Below are 26603 nucleotides of genomic sequence, written 5' to 3'. Positions count from 1 at the left end.
CTATGTACAAAAAGAAACGGACTCACAGACATAGAGAGCAGCCTTGTGGTTGCCAAGGGCGGGGGGAATGAGATGGACTGGGAATCTGAGGTTGGTAGATGCAAATTATTACATTAGGAATGGACAAACAACCAGGTTCTACTGCATATCACAGGGAACTATATCCAATCTCCTGGGACAGACCAAGATGGAAAATATATATAAAATAAAGAACATACATATAACTGAGTCACTTTGCTGTACAGCAGAATTGGCACATTGTAAAATCAACTATAATTTTAAAAAAATAATAAACAATTAAAACGGTTAAAAATTTGAAGAAATACTTTAAGTTGTTGATGGCAAATAAGCAGATGAAAAGATACTCAATATTACTAGCCATAAGAGAAAACCAAATTACATCACAATGACATACCCCTATACACCAATTAGAATGGCTGAAACTAAAAGAACTGACAATATCAAGTACTAGTGATATAGTAGAGAAACTGGAACTCATATATTACTGGTAGGATGCAAGATGGCACACACCCCTGGAAAACAGGTGAACGTATATTTACCATAGGATTAATAAGTCCAACTCTTGATATATATCCAGGAGAAATAAAAATATATGTTCATATGCAAATATTTATACACACTTTTATCATAATTGCCAAAATCTGGAAACAAACTGAATGTTCTTCAGTTGGCAAATGGGTAAAGAAACTGCTATATACCCATATAATGGAACATAAACTACTGATACATATAACAGCATGGATGGATCTCAAATCTCAAATGCTTTATGCTAAATACAAGAAGCCAGAGTTAAAATACTATATATTGTATGATTCCATTTATATCATATTCTAGAAAAGACATAACTATAGTGATTAAAAAAAAAAAAAAAAACAGATCAGTGGTTGCTGGGGGATGGGGATGGAGGAAGAGGTTGATTACCAAAAGCACAAGGGAACTTTCTGGGGTTCTATATTTTGATTGTGGTAGTGGTTACATGACTGTGTTTGTCAAAGCTCCAAAAACTATACTCTAAAAAGAGGGTGAATTTCACTTTGTAAATTATAGCTTAATAAGACTGGCTTTAAGAAAACAGCTTTATAATGAATACAACATGTAAAAAATATCAAGTTAGACCAAAAACTGGGACTCTGTAACAAGCATTATCATTTGGCCTAATAGAACCTCTCTAACTAACAGGTATCTTTCAGCCCATGAACATACACTTAGCCTACATTAAGACAAATGAAAGCAGCCAAGCAAAATAAATAATGCCACATTTTAATCACAAATAGCATTTGCCTTTACCATGAAATATCATTAACATTTTAAAGCAAAGAGCATTAATGAATTTAATAATATTATCTACCAATCTTCCAGATTTTAAAAAGCATACTTGAGGCCACATTGACACCTTGCTACAGAAATTCAGCTTTATTTAAAGATTTTGGGGTGGACTGCTTTCAAATCATTAGTCATGAATGACTAAACCATGGCCGAAGGTACCTGCCAGCTTGGTGAACTCTCTTTGAGCTTTGGCTCAGAATTTAGCTTTTCTCCTTTCCCCAATTCTTTTTCTTTTTTTTTTATGACACACTCTTGGCATATGAAAGTTTGAGGGCTAGGGGTCAAATTGGAGCTGCAGCTGCCAGCCTATGCCACAGCCATAGCAACACCAGATCTGAGCCATATCTGCAACCCATATCACAGCTTAAAGCAACACTGGATCCATGACCAGGAATTGAACCCACATCCTCAAGGACACTATGTTGGGTTCTTCACCCACTAAGCCACAACAGGAACTCCTTCTCTCCAATTCTTAACCTAAAAGTTCATATATATGGTAAAATAAATGCTGTTTAGTTGAACCAGAAGCCAAGAGACAGTCAAGGCTTGATGACTATATCCAATACCTCTTGTTGGGTTTATTGAGTGGGGCAGGCTAATAGTCCTTGATGCTCCAGATATATTTTCTAGATGACAATGATATATAATCTTTGTTCAAATTTTAAAACATAATCAGCAATGATGATTTCTATTTTAATAAGAAAATATAAAATAGAAAATGATTTATATTTTAATAAGGATTGTTTTTGTTTCTCTGGGCATTCTGTCTTTATAGAACCCAGAAAAGGGTTTCTCACAAATAGAGTGGCAAGTGCTAATAATAAGTTAGGGAGACTAAATTAGCTTTTGTTTCTCCTAAAACAGCACTATCAGCAATCATCCCTTTACCTCCCATAGGCCCATTAGTTCATTCTCAGGGGACTTGCTGGCTAAGCTACTAGGTGAACACTAGGGTCTGAGCAGGGACGACTCACTGGCAAACACCAGATGCTCAATAAGCACATGTTACTCAGAAGCAGCCTTTTTCTGGAGTGACGGGAGTATTCCAAGGGCATCCAGCTTCTCTATTCTCTCACATCTTGGTATTAAACAAAATAACCCATCTCCTCATTAAGCTGATATAGGAGGCAGCAATACAGAAGGAAATAAAATGCAAGGACATAACAACAAATAAGATATGGAATACCTTGTTTTTAGCTAATTCCTCTTCCAAATTGCTTTTTTCTTGTGCTACTTCTTTTTCTGCTTTATTAACCTGTCCAAGAGGGGGAAAAAAAAAAGAAATGGGTCAATTTAAAAATGGCCAACAGGTTCTATTACAGCAGACACACCCTGCATGTCAATTAATACCTACACTGCAGAGATAGCACATCCTCTCAGAAAAGGGGCCACTCGGGGAGTCTCTGAGACAGAGCAGACTTCACAAACAGCCCTGAAATTAGAAAGACACGTCTGCATGTCAGACTCTGCTGGTTCCTTCCTAATTAGGAAGACTGGGCTGCTTTCCCTTACACTGTTTCCTCTATACTGTCCCACTCCCACAGGGGGAATCAATTTTTAAAATCAGACCCCTTAACTAACATGAGGATGTGCGAATGATTAGTTAACATTCACTAACGCTGCATGAGGGTATACTATTTGGCACAGACTGCTCATATACTAAAAGATATAGATTAGCAACCCAGATTTCTTTAATGGACAACTCAGATAAACTGCATCTGAGTTGTATGTCTTTTCTTGTCTTTTGCACTTAAAATACAATTTTAAAACGAGATCACCACCACAACCAGGAGATAACATACATCTGCCTCTACCTACCTTGCTTTGAAGTCTTTCTTTCTCCTCTAGCAGAGAATTCTTCTCTTGCATTGATGCTTCCAGTTCATCTCGCAATCTCACAATAGTTGACTCTAGCAGCTCTTTTTGCATGGCTGTCCTCTTCTCAGCATCCTGTGCTTTCTGGGTACACTGGTTATGTTCAAGGATTAAATGGTCCCTGCAGGAAGAGAACAAGGAGATATGAAAGTTAAATGAGAGATCTTCTTTAACAGAAAGACCAAATATTCTCATAGAAAATCTCTCCTGCCTGAGAGCAGTTACTGACACGGTCTAACAGAACTAGTTCCTTGAGAATAGCGTCTTTATTTTTGTGGCTAACCCAGCAAATGCAGAATTCAACATTTTCATTAAAGATAAGAAATACAGGGAGTTCCTATCGTGACTCAGCAGTAATGAAACCAACTAGTATCCATGAGGATGCAGGTTTGATCCCTGGCCCCTCTCAGTGGATTAAGAATCCAGTGTTGCTGCTAGCTGCAGTGTAGGTCGCAAACTCAGCTTGGATCCCACGTTGTGTGGCTGTGGCATGGGCTGGCAGCTGCAGCTCCAGCCCCAGCCTGGGAACTTCTGTATGTTGCAAGTTTGGCACTCAAAAGACAAAAAAAAAAAAAAAAGAAAGAAAGAAAAGAAATATAAATGCAAATGAAAAAACAGAAGGTTTGCTTACAAATGCACTTGGAGTTGTGTTTTCTCATTCTGAACAGTCTGTAGCTCACTTGTGATACTGGCATGGGCTGCATCCAGCAGTAAGTTTTGTTCTTGAAATGTCTTTGTCATCATTTTCTGTTCTTCCTGAGTGTTGGAAGTAATATTAAAAGTTGAGATGCCAAAGTCATTTGATAGGGTATCATACTAAATAACTAAAGATACTAAATAAGCTTACAAAAAACAAATTTCATTAAACCCCTTTTTAAATGAATTTCTTAATGTCCAGCTTTTTCTTTGTCCTTACCCTGTCTTGATGACAATTTTATCATTTTATAGCTCTTCCAGCAAACAATCAAGGTACATTATTTACCCAGCTTGCTGCAAAATTTATAAACCTCCTAACATGAACAAATTTGTAGATATAAAACTATATTAAATGTATTTTTACCTTTTTTTAAATTTTTATTTTTTTAGGGCTGCAGTTGCAGCGTATGGAGGTTCCCAGGCTAGGGGTTGAATCAGAGCTGTAGCTGCTGTCCAATGCCACAGCCACAGCAACACAGCCGAGCTGCGTCTGCAACCTACACCACAGCTCACAGCAATACCAGATCCTTAACCCACCAAGCAAGGCGAGGGATCAAACCTGTATCCTCATGGATGCTAGTCAGATTTGTTAACCACTGAGCCACAACAGGAACTCCAAGTATATTTTTAGTTCTATAAAATTTCAATATGATACTATATTTTAAAAAGTAAAACTATATCAATGTATATAAAGTGAAAAGATCCTTCCATCCATATCTCCTCCTACCTTTTTCAAATAATTCCATTCTCTAGGAACAATCTAGATCCTTTTGACAGGATCAGAAATTGCACTCAGGTATTATACAGAAGTACTATAATTGTTTTACACAATTAATTTTCACTGGCTTACTATTTTGGGATTATCAAAACAGCATTTTTACGCACATTCCCTCTACCTACAATTTATAAAGCTTTTGTAAATACAGTACATAGTAATGATTACTTTTGTAAACATATTTTAAAACTCTTTTATTTGAACAATATTTGTCTGCAAGGCAAACCTTCACACCTGGCAAAATGTGATTTCACTTGTGTAACATTCCAAAGTCTTTCTTTTTTTTTTTTTAGCCGCCCCACGGCCAGGGATCAGATCTGAGCCAAGCCTCACTAAGCTGCAGCTGTGGCAACACCTGATCCCTAACCCACTGTGCTGGGCGGGGGATGGAACCTGCATCCCAGCGCTCCCAAGTCACCGCTGACCTCGTTGTGTCACAGTGGGAGCTCCCCAGAGTTTTAAAAATGTTTGTGAAAAAGGGTTACATATGTAAGTCACATTATTCAGTCTACTAAATTTTAAGTTCCATGAACACAGGGATTTGTCTTCTTCACTTTCATAGTTCTTTTTAGATTTAGCATCATACCTGTATGGAATAAACACTACATGTTTGTTGACTTAATGAAGAATGCTCATTGAATAACTGTTATGTACAAAACATGCTTAGCACTATGGGTAATAATGAAGGTATGTAAGACAATGTCTTAGGAAGTTCACAATGTAGTTCAGGAAATAAGACACTCATATAAATCACTACTATAGAATGCAGAATAGAGAAGCAGCATAACATAAATGCTTAAAAACACTAGGTCTAGGGTTGAAACTAGGTTTAAATCCGGCTCCACTCCTTACTAGCTATATGATTTTGGACGAGTTGATTAACTTCTCTTAACCTTATTTTGATTATCTGTAAAATGAGGATGACAAAATATCCCTTTCAGCTGCTAAGATTAAAGGAGATAGTTTATGAAAAATCCTTTGCAGAATGCTTAGTATACAGTAACGTATGAATGCTCACAAAAAAAAAAAAAAAAAAGAGCGAGAGAGCTTTATTATAGTCTGTTTAGTGTCCTAGGAGTAGAACTTGAAAGACAAAACTGATCCTTTCTGATTGGAGTAATCAAGGTCCTTTATGAAAACGAGTCTTAAAAAAAGAACGGAATTTCTGGAGTTCCCGTCATGGCTCAGTGGTTAATGAATCTGACTAGGAACCATGAGGTTGTGGGTTCAATCCCGGGCCTCGCTCAGTGGGTTAAGGATCCAGCGTTGCCGTGAGCTGTGGTGTAGGTCGCAGACGCAGCTCGGATCCTGCGTTGCTGTGGCTCTGGTGCAGGCCGGCAGCTACAGCTCCGATTTGAGCCCTAGCCTGGCAACCTCCATATGCCACGGGTACAGCGCTAGAAGACACAGAAAGACAAAAAAAAAAGAATGGAATTTCAAATAGTTGAAAATTAAGTAAAGACCATTCTTGGCAGAGGAAATATCATAAGCAAAATGGCAAAAAGATAAATACTTTAGGGTCAGTCATAAGTATTCTCCATGAATACTTTTCATAAAGTATTCATGGTAATTACTTTTCATAAAGTAATTAACATTTGAAAAGAAATCATTAAGAAAGCACTGAGTGTAAGGCCAAATGACTCCTCTGATGAATACAGACAACAATTAACCAAAAAACAAAATAATTCAGAAAATTTCTTGAAATTGCTAAAATATTTTATTTATCCAGTAGGCTATTCATTTTTCCTGATGTCTTAGTCAAGAAGGCTTCCTGCTGACTCTACCAGAAATTAACTAGTGAATGAAGGAGTTTCCATGGTGGCTCAGCGGGTTAAGAATCTGACTAGTATCCACGAAGATATGGGTTCAAACCACGGCCTCACTCAGTGGGTTAAGGGATCCAGTTGCCATGATCTGTGGTGTAGTTTTCAGATGCAGCTCAGATCTGGCATTGCTGTGGCTGTGGTGTAGGCTGGCAGCTGCAGCTCTGATTCGACTCCTAGCCTGGGAACTTCCATATGCCACAGGTGTAGACCTAAAAAGAAGAAAAAAAAAAAAAAAGAATTCCTGCAGTGCGGCAGAAATTAACACAACATTGTAGATCAACTATAATAAAACATTTTAAAAAAGAATACCTGCAGAATGGCTTGATGGTTAGCAATGATTCTAGTATTTTCCATTCTAACAGTCTGAAGCATGCTATTCAGCTCTGAACAGTTTCTAGTCAGTTGCTCATTCAAAGCCTAAGAAAACATATATAGTAAATCACATCTTTCAATAAATACTTTACTATTTTTAATAATTGCATAGTGTTTAACCATAGATATTAACCTAATTTATTTCACCTAATCCTAATTGATATTTCATTAGATTACAAAATACTTTCAAATATTTGGAGCCACCATCCTAAATAATTTTAGATTTAAAAGGGGAAATTTGTTGATTTGATGGAGGAACTGAAGCATGTGGCAGTTTACCAATCTTCTGCTCTTCACCATTTTGAATGCCAATCAGAGCAAGACATCTACAGAATGGAATTTACAATGTAGATGCACAGCCAATATTATAGAACTCCACTTCCAAAACTGGATGATGAACTTTCAGAATTGTTTAGCTGATAACACAAAAAAACTAAGCTCCTTCATCACCAATTACAGTGTGCACAAAAGCAAAATACAGATGACCATGCCATGTCACAAGATTAATTAAAATCCAAAATAAAAATTTTTTGTGCAACCAAACTATCATATATGTAGTTAGTTTATAATTCTCTTATCTTTTGGTATTTTGAAATTTGTATTCCTGTGGAAAATATATTTATTTTAGTTATTTTTACAAAGTATACTTGGTAAGGATCTCACATTTGTTTGTTTTTGGCCAGGCCTGTGGCATGAGGAAGTTCCTGGGCCAGGGGATCAAACCTGCACCACAGCAGTGACCCAAGCTGCTGCAGTGACAATGCTGAGAATCTTACACTTTAGTGTACAATTTAAGGATGGGGCAAATAACTCTGAAGAATTAATAGAAAGAACATACAAAAAATAGTAACAAGAAATGAAAGATAAATGAAAGATTATCTGGACGGCATCATAAGTGCTATGTCTAGTGAAGTAATTAGGAGTACATTAAATGGTGTCTTAAAGTTATAAACAGATGTACAAACTATCAAGGAATACCTAGGCAGAGAAGAACTCACGGTCTTGAAAAGAATTAGCTAATTATCTTTAGAGCTAGATTGCTGGGCTCAAATTCCAACTTTGTTGCTTACAAGCAGTTATTAAACCTCTATTTACCTCAACTTTCTTATCTTTAAAATGGGAGTAAGTTTGGAGTTCCCATTGTGGCACAGCGGAAATGAATCTGACTAGGAACCATGAGGTTATGGGTTCGATCCCTGGCCTTGCTTAGTGGGTTGCTGTGGCTAGGATCCAACACTGCTGTGAGCTGTGGTGTAGGTCACAGACATGGCTTGGATCTGGCGTTGCTGTGAGCTGTGGCGTAGGCTGGCAGCTACAGCTCCGATTAGACCCCTAGCCTGGAAACATTCATATGCCATGGGTGGGGCCCCTAAAAAGACAAAAAAGACAAAAAAATAAATAAATAAAATGGGAGTAAGTTTCTACAGTAGTACTATGGAGAGGGATATAATTTGTTAGTAACATAAGGTGCTTAGAATTATGCCACGACTCTAATTTGGGTTCAGTAAATATTAACTATTATTTATAGCAACAGTAGTGGTTATTATCATCATTATTTTATGCAAGAACACACTTTGTATTTTCTTTATCATAAAGAGAGCATGGCAACACTATGACCCTAACATGGAAGTAATCAACTTATACTAATGAAAAGTTCTTTTAAGAGAGCAATACAATTTCATTGGGCTCTAGGAGAAATAATTCTTTTGCCCGCATATTTGGTGACTCTTCTCCATATTCATCCATATACATAAAACATCAACTGAATTTGGGAGCTACCATCCAACAGAAAATGATTACACATAACTCCAAAATCCAGGAAGTATTTATTAGGTTCCTACTGTGCTTTGCCATAGAAGACACAAAGAAAGTCTAAGACATAGCCCTTGGCGTTTAACCGTTCATAAAAATAAACTGTCCATGGAAATAAAAGGTACATATTTAATGAATTAAAAAGCAAATAAAGGCAAAGTGTAAAATAGTGCATGATTTTGCAGTATATCTTATATACCTATGTGTCACAAGAATTTAGAGGGTGAAATGGGAAATGAGGTTAATTTGCTAATGTTTCATAAATGAAGTAATCTCATGGAAATAAAAATTTTGGATGATGGCAATGGTACGAGTTTATATAACAGGGTTAACCTTGGTTCCTGGTTCTTTAACTGAACAAAGTTAACATTGAATCACTAGAGAAGTGGGAAAATTTACCTGTGCTTTTTCTGATACTTCATGAAGTGACATTATTTCAGACCTCAAATATGCATTTTCCTCATGTTCTTTACTGAAAGACATCTGCAGATTCTACAGGAGAAAAAATTTCTTTTTCTACAAATAAGAGGTATTACATGTAACTCTATCAAAATACTTATTCTGTATCATGGCCAGTACCAGTTCAAGTTCTAAAGATATACATAGCTAAGTATCTTATAAGAAATTTTTAAAAACCTTCTCTCTTCAACTCTCAAACTTCTATTTATAAATTATTTATCAAAACTATTAAAAATATTCTCATACTGGGATTCCAATTAGAAAGAATTTGCTGGAATTCTCGTTGTAGCTCAGTGGAAACAAATCTGACTAGTATCCATGAGGACACAGGTTTGATCCCTGGCCTCGCTCAGTGGTTTAAGGATCTGGCATTGCCATAAGCTGTGGTGTAGGTCGTAGAAGCGGCTCGGATCTGGATCTGGTATTGCTGTGGCTATGGTGTAGGGTGGCAGCTACAGCTCTGATTCGACCCCTAGCCTAGCAACTTCAATATGCCACAGGTGCAGCCCTAAAAAAAAAAGACAAAAAAAAAAGAATTTTACTAAAAGCCATAACTTAGGTATTTACCTAGTATCCTTATGTCAAGAAAATTCTACTCTTTAAGATGAAATATTTGCTAGTTTATATTATATACACATTTCTAATTAGCAGTAAGACTGTGATTTCAAAGAAACACATTCAAGGATCTTTTAAAGTTATAAGCAGGTGAAGATATTTTCATAAAGCAACCCCTAAGGAGTGAGCAGAAGAAAATGCCTTTGCTCTGTGGGAAAAAAAAAAAAAAAAAAAGGGTTCCCTTTGAAATGAGAGAAAGGTGATATAGGACTGTGAGTTGTGGGCTGGGTTTTACCTACCAGCTACTTAGTCTGTAAGGGGAAGTGCAAAATCTTAGTCCTCTCCCTTCAGAGAGAACCAATTTTCCATTTTCCCCCTAGAAGAACCATATCAAGAAAAGTAAACATCATTTACATCTACTCCATGAGACTGATTTAGAAATGTACTAAGATATGGCGTTCCCATCGTGGCTCAGCAGAAACGAATCTGACTGGTATCCACGAGGACGCAGGTTCAATCCCTAGCCTCACTCAGTGGGTTAAGGATCCAGTGGTATAGGTTGCAGACGCGGCTTGGATACTGTGTTGCTGTGGCATAGGCTGCTGGCTACAGCTCCAATTTGACCCCTAACCTGGGAACCTCCATATGTTGTGGCCCTAAAAAGACAAAAAAAAAAAAAAAAGAAGAAGAAAAAGAAAATGAAACGTATTAAGATATGGAAGTAGTAATACTTATTTCTATTTTTATTGTGGTAAAATACACATAACAAATTTATCCTTTTAACCGTTTTTGTTTTTTTGTGGCATGGGATCAAACAATACCATAGCAGTGACCTGAGCCACAGTGGTGACAATGCTGGATCTTTAACCGGATAGGCAGTGTTAAGCTCAGTGGTATTAAGTACATACATTCATGTTGTTGTGCCATCATCACCAAAAATAGTTAATATTTCTAACATTTCATTACAAAGTTTAAAACAATTCCTTTCCAAATAGGTATAAATGCAAATTAAGTCTCTTTATTTTTGCCAATTCACCTTTTCCAAATTATAATAATCTGTATGAAATGATTTACTCCCTAATACCAAAATGACCACAGTCCTAGATATACAATTCATTTACATTGAAACTTTTTAAAATAAAGATGTAGGAGAATGAGAATGACTGTAAATCAACATGAGTGAGGAAATATTACTCAGTGAAGAGAGGAAAGAATAGCCTTGTACTCTAAAAGCTCCAAATTTACCTTATTTTCTTCAACCAACTTGGAAATGAGGTCATCTCTAGAAACTAAAAACAAAAGGTTCACATAACTATGATGATAATAACTTACAACAACTACAGTTAAATCATATGGTACTTTTTCCCTGGGAACTTTTGATTTTTTAAAGAAAAAGTTTTAGTCCGTATATTGTAGAAATAAGGAAAACACAAATATTTCTATCGTATTTTTATAGACTGGAAACTAAATCATGGAATTATCAAGAGGCCAGTCCATGGTCACATGCCGTGGTAAAGGGGGCCACAATTCTACTAATCAAAGAAAAAAAATAAAGGGGAGTGTTTACCTTACTTAGGAGAACAATCACTTTAATATACATACACAGACATATACATATTTATTGCCAGTAAATACAATAAATAATTGTTAACCAATTGCACTTTATTTATTTATTTATTTTGTCTTTTTGCTATTTCTTGGGCCGCTCCCTGCGGCATATGGAGGTTCTCAGACTAGGGGTTGAATCGGAGCTGTAGCCGCCGGCCTACGCCAGAGCCAAGCAACGCGGGATGAGAGCCACGTCTGTGACTTACACCACAGCTCACAGCAACCCACTGAGCAAGGGCAGGGATCAAACCCGCAACATGGTTCCTAGTCAGATTCGTTAACCACTGCGCCACGATGGGAACTCCCCAATTGCACTTTAAAATTCACTGAGGTAACTATCTAAAGGCATTCCTTTTATTAATCTCATTAGAATAACTATTTCTACCTTAAACTAATAAAACTGTATGCATGTAAAGAGTATTATTCAATAAGAAGCATATAGTTTTCACAGGCTTCCTCTTCCTCATGTTAGTTCAAATTACTGTTGTTCTAATCTTAATTTTTTAAATGTTCCTCCACATATTCTTACAAAATTCAAAAGTAAAGCATTAATCCATTAAGAAAGTAATCTTTAAAAAAATCACTTATGAGAAGGACAACATAATAAAAAGATCTGTGTTTTAATCCCAGCCATCCTACTTAATGTGGGTCCCTTGATACAGATCTTTTTATTATTCTGTAGAATGGGACATATTTTCTCATTTTCCTCACAAGTTTGTTGGAAGGCTCAAATGGGATAATGGATACTCTGGTAGTACCATAAAATGTAACATGTATTTTTGTAGGCATGTAATCATAGGAAGATCAAAAATTATCTTGGAGCATTATCAGTGAGAACTTCATAAAATAATTCACTACTCAACAATTATAAGGAAAAAAAGAGTACTTTAAGCTAAAAGCAGTAATTTAAATCATTTAGTGGATTATCCTTTGCTCTATTATTTTTTTTTAATTTTCATTTCCCTTTTGGTATTCCCTGCCCCCATTACAGCCACAGGGCAGAGAAGCCACAGTGGCAGGAATACTGGGTTTGGTATTAGTTGATCTAGGTTCAGGCCTCACTTCACCATTTATCCATTTTGTAACTTTGGGAAGTACAGGTAGTTTTGTTCATTACATGAGATAATTTATGTGAAAGCATAACCATCAAGTGTTACTCGTGGGTGAGGTACTACACTCTAACTCTGTGCCTTCTTGATAGTGAGATCTGGAATTGCTTTTACAATTATGTATTAACAATAGTCTGATAAGGGCTGTTGGGTTAGAAGTACCACTGAGCAACCTGGGATCAAGTCTAGATTCCTCCCTTTCTTAGATCTGTCACTTTTAAGGACTCTTTTTTACAGGTGTTTACTCATCTGTAAAATGAGGAATTAATCCCAGCTGTCTCTATGGTACCTTACAACAATAGAGTTCTATAAATACAGGTTAATAAAAATAGATCAATAACCTAAAGAATAGAGACTCTGATATGATAAATGGTTCGCTAGCAAGGATGGATGGCCTCATTTCTTTACTAACATTCTATTCTAAATTTTGAGAACCCAAATGTTCCCAAGTCCATAAACATTTAAATAAACCTGAAAAAAATCTAAATAATTAGTTTACAATTAAGAGGGTCAAATTCTATTAAAAACATTCTCTTTTTTCCTCAGTACCACAGATAGGAAACCAGCAATTTTTTACCCTAAGGTCTGTGGGGAGTTCCTTTTGTGGCTCAAGTGGGTTATGAACCCAAATAGTGTCCATGAAGATGCAGGTTCAATCCCTGCCCTTACTCAGTGGGTTAAGGATCCGGTGTTGCTGTGAGCTGTGGTATAGGTCGCAGATGTGGCTTGGATCTGGTGTTGCTGTGGCTGTGATGTAGGCCGGCAGTTTCAGCTCGGATTCAGTCTCTAGCCTGGGAACTTCCAAATGCCGCAGATATAGCCCTAAAAAACAAAACAAAACAAACAAACAAAAAGCCCACTAAGGTCTGTGGGAAATACCGGCAACACTGGTTACTTCAATAATTTGGAATCTTAAGAGTTTTTGAATGAAATCTCAAAAAATTAACAAAAGGGTAATTTCCATTATCTATTTTCATACCTAGATTAGACTTAAGCTGTGAGGTAGCAGTCTCCAACTCTCCTTTCTGCTGTTGCTCCTGTGCCAGGAGTTCTTGGGTGGTCTGAATAGAATTGCGTAGGGCAATGCAGTTTTGCTGCAAAATTTGCACCTGAAATTGTATAAGAAAAACTCCTTTTCTGTAAGGTAAAGGTTTCTAATAAACTACCTTATAGCACATGTGTAAGGCAGATTTTCCAATCTTAATATTACTGGAGGAAGAAGCAGAGTGTGTATGTCACAGCTAAAGATCTCACTAGAGCCCAGTGTCTTACAGCAGTACTGTCCAGTAGAAATTTTTATGCACTCAACACAGCCATCCCCAGCTGTTGAGCACTCAAAATGTGACCAGAGTGAGGAACTGAATCTTTATTTAATTTTAACTAATTTAAATAGCCAGTGGCTACCATACTCGTGGTATAAGTTACAGCAATAAAAGATCATTTGCAAATTCGCTAAGTAGAATCCTTTTTATAATTCCACTGTGAAGGACAGCATTGGTTAAAATAATAAATATTATGTAATCTAATTATAAGTATTAGGATTTGAAATGACTAATTGCCTTAGATTCTCAGAATTTAAAATATTCTAAATTACATATAGGTACTTCAGCAACAATTTTAATGAGGGCAAAAATATTTAAAAATAAATACTGAGCATTGAAAATAGCAATGTAAACACATATTGATTATTCTACTTATTGGTAACCTTTGCCTCAAATGTTAGCTCAGTTTAATCTTTCTTTTCTATCCATGTCACATACATATAATACAAGACCAGGGCAACGCCTTCCAAAATCAATTCTTGTAACAGAGATTATATAATGTAGGGAAAAGAATTAATTCTCTCTTAGGAGCTAAGAGTTTACCTCTGCAAAACCTGAGGAAAGATAATCTCTCAATCCTATTGCTCCCTCAACCATAAATTAGTGTTGGACTGAATGGCATCAGAGTCCTCTCTTATTTTGCACCAATTATTATTATTATTATTATTATTATTATTATTATTTTTGCTTTTTAGCCTGCAGCATATGGTTGTCCCCAGGCTAGGGATTGAATTGAAGCTGCAGCTGCCAGCCTACACTACACCACAGCCACAGCAATGCAGGATCCAAGCCACATCTGTGACATACACCACAGCTCATGGCAACAGAGGATACTTAACCCACTGAGCAATGCCCAGGATTGAACCCGCATCCTCATGGATGCTAGTTAGGTTCATAACCCACTGAGCCACAACAGGGACTCCAGCACCAGATCCTTCAACCCACTGTGTTGGGTGGGGATAAAACCTGTGCCTTCACAGTGACTTCAGATGCTGCAGTTGTATTCTTAACTCACTTTGTTACAGCAGGAATTCCCTGCACTAAAAATTATAAAACTGTAGTAAGAATGTTAACAGAAAATTACTGAAGAAAAGTAAAGAATTTAATAAATGTAGAGGAAATTAGCAAAACTACAGGTTTATAGGTAAAAGGTCAGCTTTTCCTTTTTGGTTTCACTTCCCCAAGATAAACAAGGAGAGAAAATCTCTCTACCTGCTTCCTTTCCATCTCTACTGTTGATGCCATTTCTTGTATCTTAAGCAGCATGGCTGATCCAGATTTCTCAAGGGTTTCCCTTAGGTGCTTCTCCTGAGACAGCTGTCTCCTTAGCTACAGAATAACATTGCAGTTAGGGGAGACCAAGAGAACTTCAGAGCAGTTTAACAAAGATCAAAGTCACGATGAAAAGTGTGCCAGACCCTTGTCTCATCCCCATTCTTCACTTCTTTATGACTGACTACTCAAACCTTCTTTTTTTTCTGCCTAATGGATAACCTTCTAAGAAATGCAGAGTCAAATCTGTTACTTTCATCTTCCTACTTTTTAAGTCTGTTTCCCAAATTGTGCAGCAAGATTCATTAGTAAGTTGCAAGCAGCACTTGAAGAAGGGGAAAAATAGAAAGAAAATATCAAATTACATAGCAAGTAGTAAGAGTGAGTACTGCTTCATGAAATGTTTGTGTATATTTGTGTTTGAAAAACACTAATATGTCTAAGTTTATGTATTTTTTATATGTCTATATTTTCTGACTTTTTACTCTTATTTTCCTATATTTTGATTTCTTCATCTTTCTCTCTATATAATTTTTATCCCATAGTATCATAAAAATTCTTCTGAAAGCTATTTAAATTATGCATTAGAATTTAAAGATCAAAACAAATAATGAAGTAACTATTATGTAGCAGACAAAAACCACACTCAAGAACTGGGGTACACTGATTTTATATCAATAAAAAAGACTATAAAAAGATATATCAGATAAAGATACACCAAGAAGGTTGAGTCTTGTATCATGAGGTAAAGAAATCCTTTCCCCTGCTGTATAGCACTGGGAACTATGTCTGGTCACTTGTGATGGAGCATGATGGTGTGAGAAAAAAGGATGTATACATATATGTGTGACTGGGTCACTTTGCTGTACACTAGAAAATTGACAGAACACTGTAAATCAGCTATCATGGAAAAAATAAAAATCATTATTAAAAAAAGAACTCTTTTCCAATTTAATGGGAATTGAAATATACTATTCCTTTTATGAAGTGATGTTAAATTCAATTTTTAAACCCCAGTAAGAGTACACTTTATAACGCCTCTCTACATTGTACATATTTAGCTTATATGTGTTTTCTTTTCTTTTTTTTTCTTTTTTGGCTGTGCCCATGGCACGCAGAAGTTCTTGGGCCAGGGACTGAATCTGTACACAGAAGTGACAATGCCACATCCATAACCAGCTGAGCCATGAGTGAACTCCTTATATGTGTTTTCTTGAAGGATGATATATTGTATAATTTTTTAAAGTTTTCAAGAAGTGAAAAAAACATTAAAAATGTTTTGGCATGAAACTGTTACAAGATAGCCCATTCTGGAAATGTTCTGTGATTTTCTTAATCATACACCTAATTTTGAACATTTGGATATTTTCAGTATTTCCTATGCTAAATACTGTTCTGCTGAATATACTTGTGAATAAATAGGTCATTGAATTTCTGATTATTTCCTTGGGATTAATCATAGAAAAGGAATTGCTAGGTTAAAAAGTATAAATATTTTTTAGACTTTTGATATATTTTATAATTTTCCTTCCAATTTTACCTTCTTAGGAGTACTTGAATAAATCTCATCAGCACTATGGATTATCACTTTCTTAAATCTTTGCTAATCAATGAAAAACAACCTTTTTTTTTGGTCTTTTTTGTCTTTTTAGGGCCGCACCTGCAGTATATGGAGGTTCCCAGGCTAGGGGTTGAATAGGAGCTGTAGCTGCCAGCCTACACCATGGCCACAGCATCTTGGGATGAGTTGAGCCAAGTTTGCGACCTACACCACAGCTCACAGCAATGCTGGATCCTTAACCCACTGAGCAAGGCCAGGGATCAAACCTGCATCCTCATGGATACTAGTCAGGTTCACTAATCACTGAAGCACAAAGGGAACTCCAGATTTTAATTTTTATATAGTCAAACCTATTGAGCTTTTCATAATCTTGTTCCCTCTTTTAAAGCTTAGAAATTCCTTTCTTATTCAATGATAAGTTAAATATCATAATCTTATTTAAGAATGAGCCATAGTTTTTGTTTTTGGCTCTATTTTTCAGGTTTTATTTAAGTATCAGATTACAATCACTTTATAATTTTGAGTAGCATAATTTACTTATCTAAGCTCTGCATCAAATTATGGAGTATACTTTGCTCAAGATACAATTTAAGGAGTTCCCGTCGTGGCGCAGTGGTTAACGAATCCGACTAGGAACCATGAGGTTGCGGGTTTGATCCCTGGCATTGCTCAGTGGGTTAAGGATTCCGTGTTGCCGTGAGCTGTGGTGTAGGTCGCAGACTCGACTTGGATTCTGCATTGCTGTGGCTATGGCCGGTGGCTACAGCTCTGATTAGACTCCTAGCCTGGGAACCTCCATATGCCGCGGGAAGCGGTCCTCAAAAAGGCAAAAAGACAAAAAAAAAAGATACAATTTAAGTGCTTTATAAAGGGAATCTTTATTTGATAACTACACTATTGAGCTTCATTCCTAAAGCATCATTAAGGGTAATCAATTAATCTGTTTCATGTTCATCAGAACCAAATTTCTTATCTCTTAGAAAGATATATACTGCATTTACCTTATCTTTGTATAGCCCTCTGTTATGGGCTGAATTGTATCCCCCCAAAATTCATATGTTAAAGCCCTAATCCCCAGTATCTCAAAATCTGTCTTTGGAGATAGGGTCTTTAAAGAGTCATGTAAATTATGAAGCTGCCATCTACAAGCCAAAGAGAAAGGACTCAGGAAAAAGCCAAAGCTGTCAATATATTGACCTCGGACTTTTTTTACCTCCAGAATGGTGAGACATAAATTTCTGTGGTTTAAGTCACCAGTCTGCAGTACTGTTATAGCAGCCTCAGCAGACACCCTTCCTGCTCCACATACCATTAAAATGTCCCTGTTTGACTAGGACAGTTCTTCTTCAGGTCCTTGACGAGTTCAACAAAAAGTCAAGATTTTACCACAGCACCAAGAATTAAGACTTTCCCGATAAAAAATGGTAAGTGGCAATCCAGTGGAGAAAGGATAGTCTTTTCAACAAATAGTGTTGAAACAACTAGACATACACATACAAAAAGAATGTAGATAGAGACTTCATACCTTTCACACACACACAAAAATTCAAAACCTAAATGTAAAATGTAAATCTATAAAATTTCTAAAGGATAGCATATCAGAAATAGCTAGGTGATTTTGAGTTTGGGAATGGTATTTTAGAGAATAATCCATGAAAAAAATTAGTAAGCTGGACTTCATTAAAATTAAAATCTGCTCGGTAAGAGACAGTGTTAAGAAAATGAAAAGCTAAGCTACAGTTTGGGAGAAAGTATTTATAAAACACATACTGGATAAAGGACTGGTATCTACAACATGAAAAGAATTTTTTTTTTTGTCTTTTTGCCATTTCTTGAGCCGCTCCCGCCAGATGGTTAACCCACTGAGCAAGGGCAGGGATCGAACCTGCAACCTCATGGTTCCTAGTCAGATTCGTTAACCACTGCGCCACAACGGGAACTCCGAAAAGAATTCTTAAAATTCAACATTAAGAACAAAAACGCAGCTACAAAATGGGCAAATGATCTAACATATCTCAACAAGTAAAGATGGCAAAAAAACATATGAAAAGATGCCCAATATCATGTCATTAGGGAATTTCAATTAAAACCACTACATAGTCACCTATTAGAGTGGCAAAAATTCAAAATAATGACACCACCAAATGCTGGTAAGGATGTGGAACAACAGGAACTCATTCACTGCTGGTGGGAACACAATATGGTATAGCCACTGCAAGACAGGCTGGCAGTTTCTTAAAAAGTTAAACATAAGCTTGCCATATGATCCATCAATCATGCTCCTAGGTATTTATCCAAATGAGTTGAAACTTATGTCCATACAAAAACCTGCATGCGAATGTATACAGCAACTTTATTCATAATTGCCAAAACTTGGAAGCAGCCAAGACGTCCTTCAGTAGGTGCATGGATAAACTCTGGTACATCCAGACAGCAGATTGTGGTTCAGTGATAAAAAGAAATGAGCTATATCTAACCATGAAAAGACATATGCTAAGTGAAAGAAGACACTCCAAAAAGGCTACATACTGTATGATTCCAAATATAACAAGACCATAGAGACAGTGAAAAGTCAGTGGTTTCCAGGGGCTTGGGGGGAAGTGGTGGTGGAGTATGTAGAACACAGGGCATTTTCAGGGTAGTGAAACTATTCTGTATACTGAATACAGATTAAAGAGTGAAACAATCTAAACTATGGATTTAGTAATAATGTATGAGGTATCAATTCTGGTTCATCAAATGTTGTTTTCTTTCATCTTTTTTTTCTTTTCAGGGCCGCACCTGCAGCACATGGAAGTTCCTGGGCTAGGGGTTGAATAGGAGTTGCAACTGCAGGCCCAGGCCACATTCACAGCACTGCAAGCTGTGTCTGCAACCTACACCACAGCTCAGGGTAACACTGGATCCTTAACCCACTGAGCAAGGCCAGGGATAGAACTCACATCCTCATGGATACTATGTCTGGTTCTGCAACAGGTATTCCCCGGTTCATCAAATGTAACAAATGTTCCAAATTGATACAAGGTGTTAATGATAGAGGAAACTCTGGGGGTGGTGAGAGAGGGTATATGGGAACTCTGTTTCTGTGCAATTTTTCTAAAAACTTAAAATCTATTAAAATGTCCAAAGTATTTTTTAAAGAGCTAAATTTAACATATTTCAACTAACAATGAGCAATCATGCTTTTATCAGTAATTACTGGCAAATAAGTACCCTACATAAGAGACTGTTCCAGATAGCTTACCACCTTAAGCAAACTGAAATTTATAATTTTTAAAATAGTTTTGCACAAGAATTTTCCTAAAAAGTGTATCTATTTCTCTGTTTTGTATAACAGAGTATTTCAAATACAATTTGATCTTTTCGCTTTGGACTGTCAATTATTACACAGCCAGGGAATATTGAGGTTTTTTAGGCCATTGTCAGGGTATATTTAGTTAGTAACTCTTCTGATTCTTCCACTATTTACAGATGCAAATTTTTAGTCCAACAACTTTTAGCAGCCACCTACTTCATAATTTCCAATCTGTTTTCTACTTAAATTTAGGCTGAAATGAAAGTTTCAAGGTAAAATTAGATGAGACTTATTAAAATCTTTTATTTTAAGTAACTTTAGTGTAAAAGACCTTTGTATGAAGGTGTCCATTTAACTCCAGAATATGGGCAATTGCATGAGTTTCATGTCTCCCTCCTGGCTTAGAGAGCATTTATTATTTCTGGCTTTATGGCAGTACGGGCAAGTATACTTCATGTGCCATATTTAAAAAGTCTTCCTAATAAACAGTCACATATTGTCTTCCTCAGTGGTTTCTTTTCATTCTATTTTCTTGACTTCCCCTTCTGCAATTCCAATGCTCCCTCCACCCTCCAGCATCTTTTTTATCTTACCTCCTGAATTTTAAGGTTCATTTTACGTTTTGTGATCTTCAGTTCCTCTTCAATAATGGCTGCATTCTTCTAAAAACAGGAAAAAAGGTTCTAAATAATCTGAAATGGATAGGAGGAAACTGTTTATAGGTACATCAGTTCAAACCTAGACTTTTTTGGGGCAACCCATAAATGCTATTCTGACTATGGCTAGTCTCACTTCTTATTGTGAGTCTGAAGTAATTATTACAGTGAGATATTTAAAGTTACTTTATTCCTTTGATTCATGACTTCTATCATTTTCCCTTTTAGATCATTAAAAAATGATTAGTCACATGTACTTCCTAAGTAAAACTCAATAATCAGAGGAAAAACTGGTAACTGCTAGACATCTTTCATACAGGGTATATTCGTATTTTTTTAAGTACTCTATTTCTTCTAGCTTCAAATATTATCTACGTTTAGGAGCTGAGGATGAAAAGCATAGCTTTCACTATTCATTCTCTTTTATAGTATTATTAATGGTACCACAATCCGAGATGTAAAACCTCAGAACAGTCTCTGCTTTCTTCCCAACTTCAGCCCCAGTACCATATTCTAGCATATCTCTTTAGAGAATACCCTTCTTTCTTTTCAAAATGTCAGAACCGTAGTTCTGACCTAATAAGGTCTATGCCTCAAACAATACAATGAATTCTTAATTCGTTTTCCTGTCTCTAATTTCTCCTATTATTGATATACTGCACTACTGCTGATTAGTTTTCCTGTTTTGATTATGGCATTTTCTTATCAAAAATCTTAATCACTCCCCATAGGATCAAGCCCAACTACTGATTATTCTTGATTTTGAGCTCCTCCATGATGTTATCTATTCCTAGCTAATTTCCAACTTATTTTATACAAATCCTTATTCCTGTCAGGCTAGTTTATACATTCCTCCTAACTGCACCCAGTAGAAAGACCTAGGTTCAAATCTCAGTTACAAGAAGAAGACAGCGAAGTATCATCTTGGATTAGTGACTTCTCTTTGGGCTCTAGTACTCTTATTATTAAAACAGTGACAGTAATGACCTACCATCTTGAGGTTTTGCATAGATTAAATAAAGTAACATGTTTTACTATTATAAAACAGTATATTATACTGCTTGGTCTATGGAGGGAAATCAAAATTATCAGTTTCTTTAACTTAAATATCCATTGACAGATAAATGGATAAAGAAGGTGTGGTACATATATACACTGGAATATTACTCAGCCACAAAAAAGAATGAAATAATAACATCTACAGCAACATGGATGGACCTAGAGATTATCATATGAAATGAGGTAACTCAGAAAGAGAAAGACAAATACCATATAATATCACTTATGTGTGGAATCTAAAATATGACAAAAGTGAATTTATCTACAATACAGAAACAGAAATAAGAGAATAGACTTGTGGTGGCCAAGGGAGAGATGGATTGGGAATTTGGGATTAGCAGATGCAAACTATTACATATAGAATGGATAAACAACAGGTCCTACTATATAGCACAGGGAACTATATTCAATATCCTATAATAAACCATAACAGAAAAGAATATGAAAAAATATATATATATGCATAAATGAATCACTTTGCTGTACAGCAGAAATTAACAGAACATTATAAATCAACTATATGTCAATAAGATAAATTTTTTTTTAAAAAAGCATTAGTTTCTGGAGTTCCCGTCGTGGCGCAGTGGTTGACAAATCCGACTAGGAACCATGAGGTTGTGGGTTCAATCCCTGACCTTGCTCAGTAGGTTGACGATCCGGCGTTGCCGTGAGCTGTGGTGTGGGTTGCAGACTCAGCTCGGATTCCGCGTTGCTGTGGCTCTGGCGTGGGCCGGTGGCTACAGCTCCAATTGGACCCCTGGCCTGGGAACCTCCATATGCTGTGGGAGCAGCCCTAGAAAAAGTAAAAAGACAAAAAAAAAAACACATTAGTTTCTTTCCTTAGTCTTTTATTTTTTGCTGCCTCTTCGTGTGTTTTTACATGTCCTCACCTCTCTCCTTTGCCTTCTAAAAGTTCAGCTCAAGTCCTGTCTCTTCCTTGAAGCCTAGCCTAATCTATCTAGACAGGACATGTATGTACACCTTCTTAACCCTTCTGAATACAAAACTCTTAGCTAGCAATATTCACTTATTGCCCTACTGTCCTTTAACATTTCTTATACTCTTATTTTTTCTCTATTTTGTTTTTCCTGTGATGCCTTGTAACATATAAGCTCTTGGAGAACACAGACTCCTTCATAACTTTGGACCCTCATAGGCACATGTAGAGGGTAAGGGATCTATAAATACTTTATTAGTAATAGAACACAATGCTACAGGCTATCGATGTAAATAAATTTCATTATCAAGAATCCTCACATCAAGATCACTTATTTTTAAAAGTTTTATGGGTCGGTTGCCTCCTCCAGCTAACACATAACAATGAATTTGTATTTCAGAACTCTGGTCTCAAATCTTTGTCTCGGAGGCACGCTCCAGAGTCACAGTCAACCTTTGTACCTCATCTTGTGCCTTGTCTTCTTCCTCCTTTACATCTCGTAATTGCTGGCGCAAATTCATCACTTCCAGTTGCAATAGCTTCAGGTCCCTGGAATGTTCCTCCTGTATAGTATTCAGTCGATCCTTCAGAAAAGCTACCAGACAGCACAGGAGGGTCATCAAGCAATTGAATGAAAAGGAAATGAAAAGAATCATAAACTCAGCGAGCATCCACATAGGACCGAAATTCTGATGATTCTCGTCTCTCTATACCTGTTTTTTGTGGATTCAGTTCCTTTTCAGTTTGCAGACGAAAGATGTTCATCTTCAAGGACTGGATGAGGCTTTCTAGACGGCACATGCGATTTACCAGAAACTCACAGTTCTTCCATAAAATATCTGTTTTTCCTGAACAAATTATTTCCTTCTGGATAGGACTAATGATGCTCTGGCTCACAGGCTGTTCTAAACATTCTGGAGTTTCCAACTGGCCTCTGGACAAAGATCCCAACATGACAATATTATATGGTAATCTCAAACCATCAAGTCAATATGACATTTCTACTGAGAATAAAAACTAGATTCTTTAGTAAACAGGCATCTGTTAGCCCCTCCAAATTTATTTATTTATTTATTTATTGGTCTTTTTGGGGCCACACCTGTGGCATATGGAGGTTCCCAGGCTAGGGGTTGAATTGGAGCTGTAGCTGCCAGCCTACACCACAGCCACAGCAACACAGGATCCAAGCCTCATCAGCAACCTAAACTACAGCTCATGGCAACGCCGGATGTTTAACCCACTGAGTGAGGCCAAGGATCAAACAAGTGTCCTCATGGATGCCAGATGGGTTCACTAACCACTGAGCCATGATGGGAACTCCATCCAAATTTAAATATAGCCAGCATTAATAGGTAAAGAGCATGAGACCAGTGCAGGGTGGGTAAAGATCAGTGATATATACATATATCAAATTTATTTGTCTTTTTACCATTTCTAGGGTCACTCCTGCGGCATATGGAGATTCCCAGGCTAGGGGTCTAATCGGAGCTGGAGCCACCAGCCTGCACCAGGGCCACAGCAGTGCAGGATCCAAGCCGAGTCTGCAACCTACACCACAGCTCATGGCAATTCCAGATCCTTAACCCACCCAGCAAGGCCAGGGATCGAACCCGCAACCTCATGGTTCCCAGTCGGATTCGTTAACCACTGCGCCACGATGGGAACTCCACATGTGTTTTTTTAAATGGCCACATCCACACCATATGGAAGTTCCCAGGCCAGAGATTGAGGCCAAGCTGCAGCTGTGACCTATGCTGCACCTGCAGCAACCCCAGATCTTTTAACTCACTGCACAGGGCTGGAGATCAAACCTGCACCTGTGCTGTGACCTGAGCCACTACAGTCAAATTCTTAATCCACTGTGCCACAGTGGGAACTCCCACTGACTTTTAATGGTTATTTTAATCTGAATTTTTTCTAAACTTATTTTGTATGTAAAAATAAGTGATAAATAAAACATATTAAATGCTAATTCTATAATGGTGAACTAAGAATTAAAGTTAGCATGGAGGCAATATATTCACATCCTTGCAAGAAAATTTTTAAATAAGGTCATATTGAACATTTCCATTTTGTTCTAACATACTCAACACTGGCACAAATTTAATCTTTAATAGCTGAATAGTTATTCTGTTTATTCTTTGGGTGCTATAATACCAACTATACTAATTTTAGGTCTTCATAAAAGACATTCAGGAAACACATATGTAATTTTAAAGAAAATCACACCAGTAAATTCAGTATTGGCTGCTTAAGCATGTAAATTCTTTAGGTCTTTGATAATCTAAATTTCAATGGCAATAACTTCTTCAACAGCACAAAAGAAAAACAGTTCTTTTTTGAGTTAATACCTCATTCTAAAGCATAAAATTTTTGGAGTTCCCATGGTGGCCCAGCAGGTTAAGAACCCAACATAGTGTCTGTGAGGATGAGGGTTTGATCCCTGGCCCCACTCATTGGGTTGGGATCTGGCATTGTCACAAGCTGTGGCATAGGTCGCAGATGCAGCTCAGTTCCTGTATTGCTGTGGCTGTGGCATACACTGGCAGCTGCAGCTCCAATTTGACACCTAGCACACAAACTTCCATATGCTGCAGGTGAGACCCTAAAAATATGTATATATTTATATATATTCCTAGGACTTACAACCTCTTTTAATTTATAATAAATATGGAGAAAGAAAATACAGACCATATTATTGGCATGAATCAAGTTTAGATGTTCACCTTAACTAATATCTGTCTATTTTTGATTTTTTTTTTTTAAAGGACATTTTTTCTGGAGTTCCCGTCATGGCTCAGTGTTAACAAATCCGACTAGGAATCATAAGGTTGCAAGTTCGATGCCTGGCCTTGCTCAGTGGGTTAGGGATCCCACATTGCTGTGGCTCTGGTGTAGGCCGGTGGCTACAGCTCCAATTCAACCCCTAGCCTGGGAACCTCCATATGCTGCAGGAGCAGCCCAAGAAATGGCAAAAAGACCAAAAAAAAAAGGGGGACTTTTTTTCTAATTATGTAAAAAATTACATTTGTTTTTAATCAAATATTGAAGGTGGATATTATGCACCTAATTAACGCACTTTAAATATCTGTTTAGGAAAACAGTGGTAGTAGCTCTATTGCAAGAAGACAACACTTTATCTCACAAATATTTTCTAATTATTATTCTAATGGAAATTCTTATTGCTCAATCATTTTGCCCTACCAAACCATCCATACTGTGACTTATTAGTAACCAGTGAACCAAAATTCTTCAAACTCCAAAGATCTTGTTCATTTTTCTCTTGTTACCTTTTTTCACCAAAGTCCAACATTATCAGGTCATCCCTCAGAGAACTGGTCTGTTCCTCCACTATTCTCATCCTTTGCTGAAGTACTGTGAATGTTTCAGAAGCTGTAGCATTGATGTGGGTTGGAGAGATGACTGGTCTGGACACTGCAGTTTCCATGTGCATCTGAGATTAAAGTCACAATATTAGTGTACTCAGTTCTATTATTGATCAAAATAGTCACTGCCCCTTTATATGGAGAATTATACTTCCCTGACCAGTTGAGCTTGGAAATAGCCACATGCTCTGCTTTGGCCAATTAAATGTGAGTAGAAGCTTTAAAGGCCAACTCGTCACTCATCATCTCTTTCTTTCCCCAGTCCGTGAGATGAGCAACATCCCAGATTAAAGATGACATGAGCAGGGCTATGGCCCATCCGTGACATACAGTGTGAGTGAGCAAGAAACTTATATCATTACAAGCCATAGATTGTTAGGTGGTTTGTTACTGCATCACAATCTAGTCTATCCTGCCTGCTACTATTAGACATACACTAGGACCTGACTTGGCTGAGGGAGTTAAGACCTTTTTCATTACCAGCCACTTTCATTTTAACATATTTCATCAACTTTTCTAAAAAAACAAAACAAAAACAAAAACAAAATTCTATAGTACTTAGACCTCTGAGCAGTTGTAAAAAAAAAAATTGATTTACCAACTACCTTTTCAAACAGTTACTTTTAAAAATAACCTGCAAACTTAAGTTCATAGCAACTTCTAAAGCTACTGACATCAAAT

The 26603-nt window shown here is 36.9% G+C and overlaps 1 protein-coding gene across 11 annotated transcripts in view; it reads right to left on the bottom strand.

Annotated features, from left to right (window-relative positions):
• Positions 1 to 26603, bottom strand: part of CCDC150 (coiled-coil domain containing 150) — a 91968-nt gene that overhangs the window by 58050 nt on the left and 7315 nt on the right. For 4 of the 11 annotated variants that reach the window (XM_047773117.1, XM_047773119.1, XM_047773120.1 and 1 more), the window contains exons 2-13: positions 25827 to 25990; positions 23250 to 23470; positions 22998 to 23131; positions 20478 to 20546; positions 14969 to 15085; positions 13414 to 13543; positions 10963 to 11006; positions 9103 to 9195; positions 6829 to 6936; positions 3854 to 3978; positions 3166 to 3343; positions 2534 to 2602 (exon numbers count right to left, since the gene is read on the bottom strand). In XM_047773117.1, the coding sequence (XP_047629073.1) occupies positions 2534 to 2602; positions 3166 to 3343; positions 3854 to 3978; positions 6829 to 6936; positions 9103 to 9195; positions 10963 to 11006; positions 13414 to 13543; positions 14969 to 15085; positions 20478 to 20546; positions 22998 to 23131; positions 23250 to 23470; positions 25827 to 25990 (1452 nt within the window). Of the gene's footprint in view, positions 1 to 2533; positions 2603 to 3165; positions 3344 to 3853; positions 3979 to 6828; positions 6937 to 9102; positions 9220 to 10962; positions 11007 to 13413; positions 13544 to 14968; positions 15086 to 20477; positions 20549 to 22997; positions 23132 to 23249; positions 23471 to 25826; positions 25991 to 26603 lie in introns of those variants that run through there. The other 7 variants (XM_047773118.1, XM_047773121.1, XM_047773122.1 and 4 more) reach the window with 7 other exon arrangements.

Source organism: Phacochoerus africanus, chromosome 3, assembly GCF_016906955.1.
Source record: "Phacochoerus africanus isolate WHEZ1 chromosome 3, ROS_Pafr_v1, whole genome shotgun sequence".
NCBI classification, from domain to species: Eukaryota; Metazoa; Chordata; class Mammalia; order Artiodactyla; family Suidae; genus Phacochoerus; species Phacochoerus africanus.
This window is presented reverse-complemented; position numbering and strand designations above follow the sequence as displayed.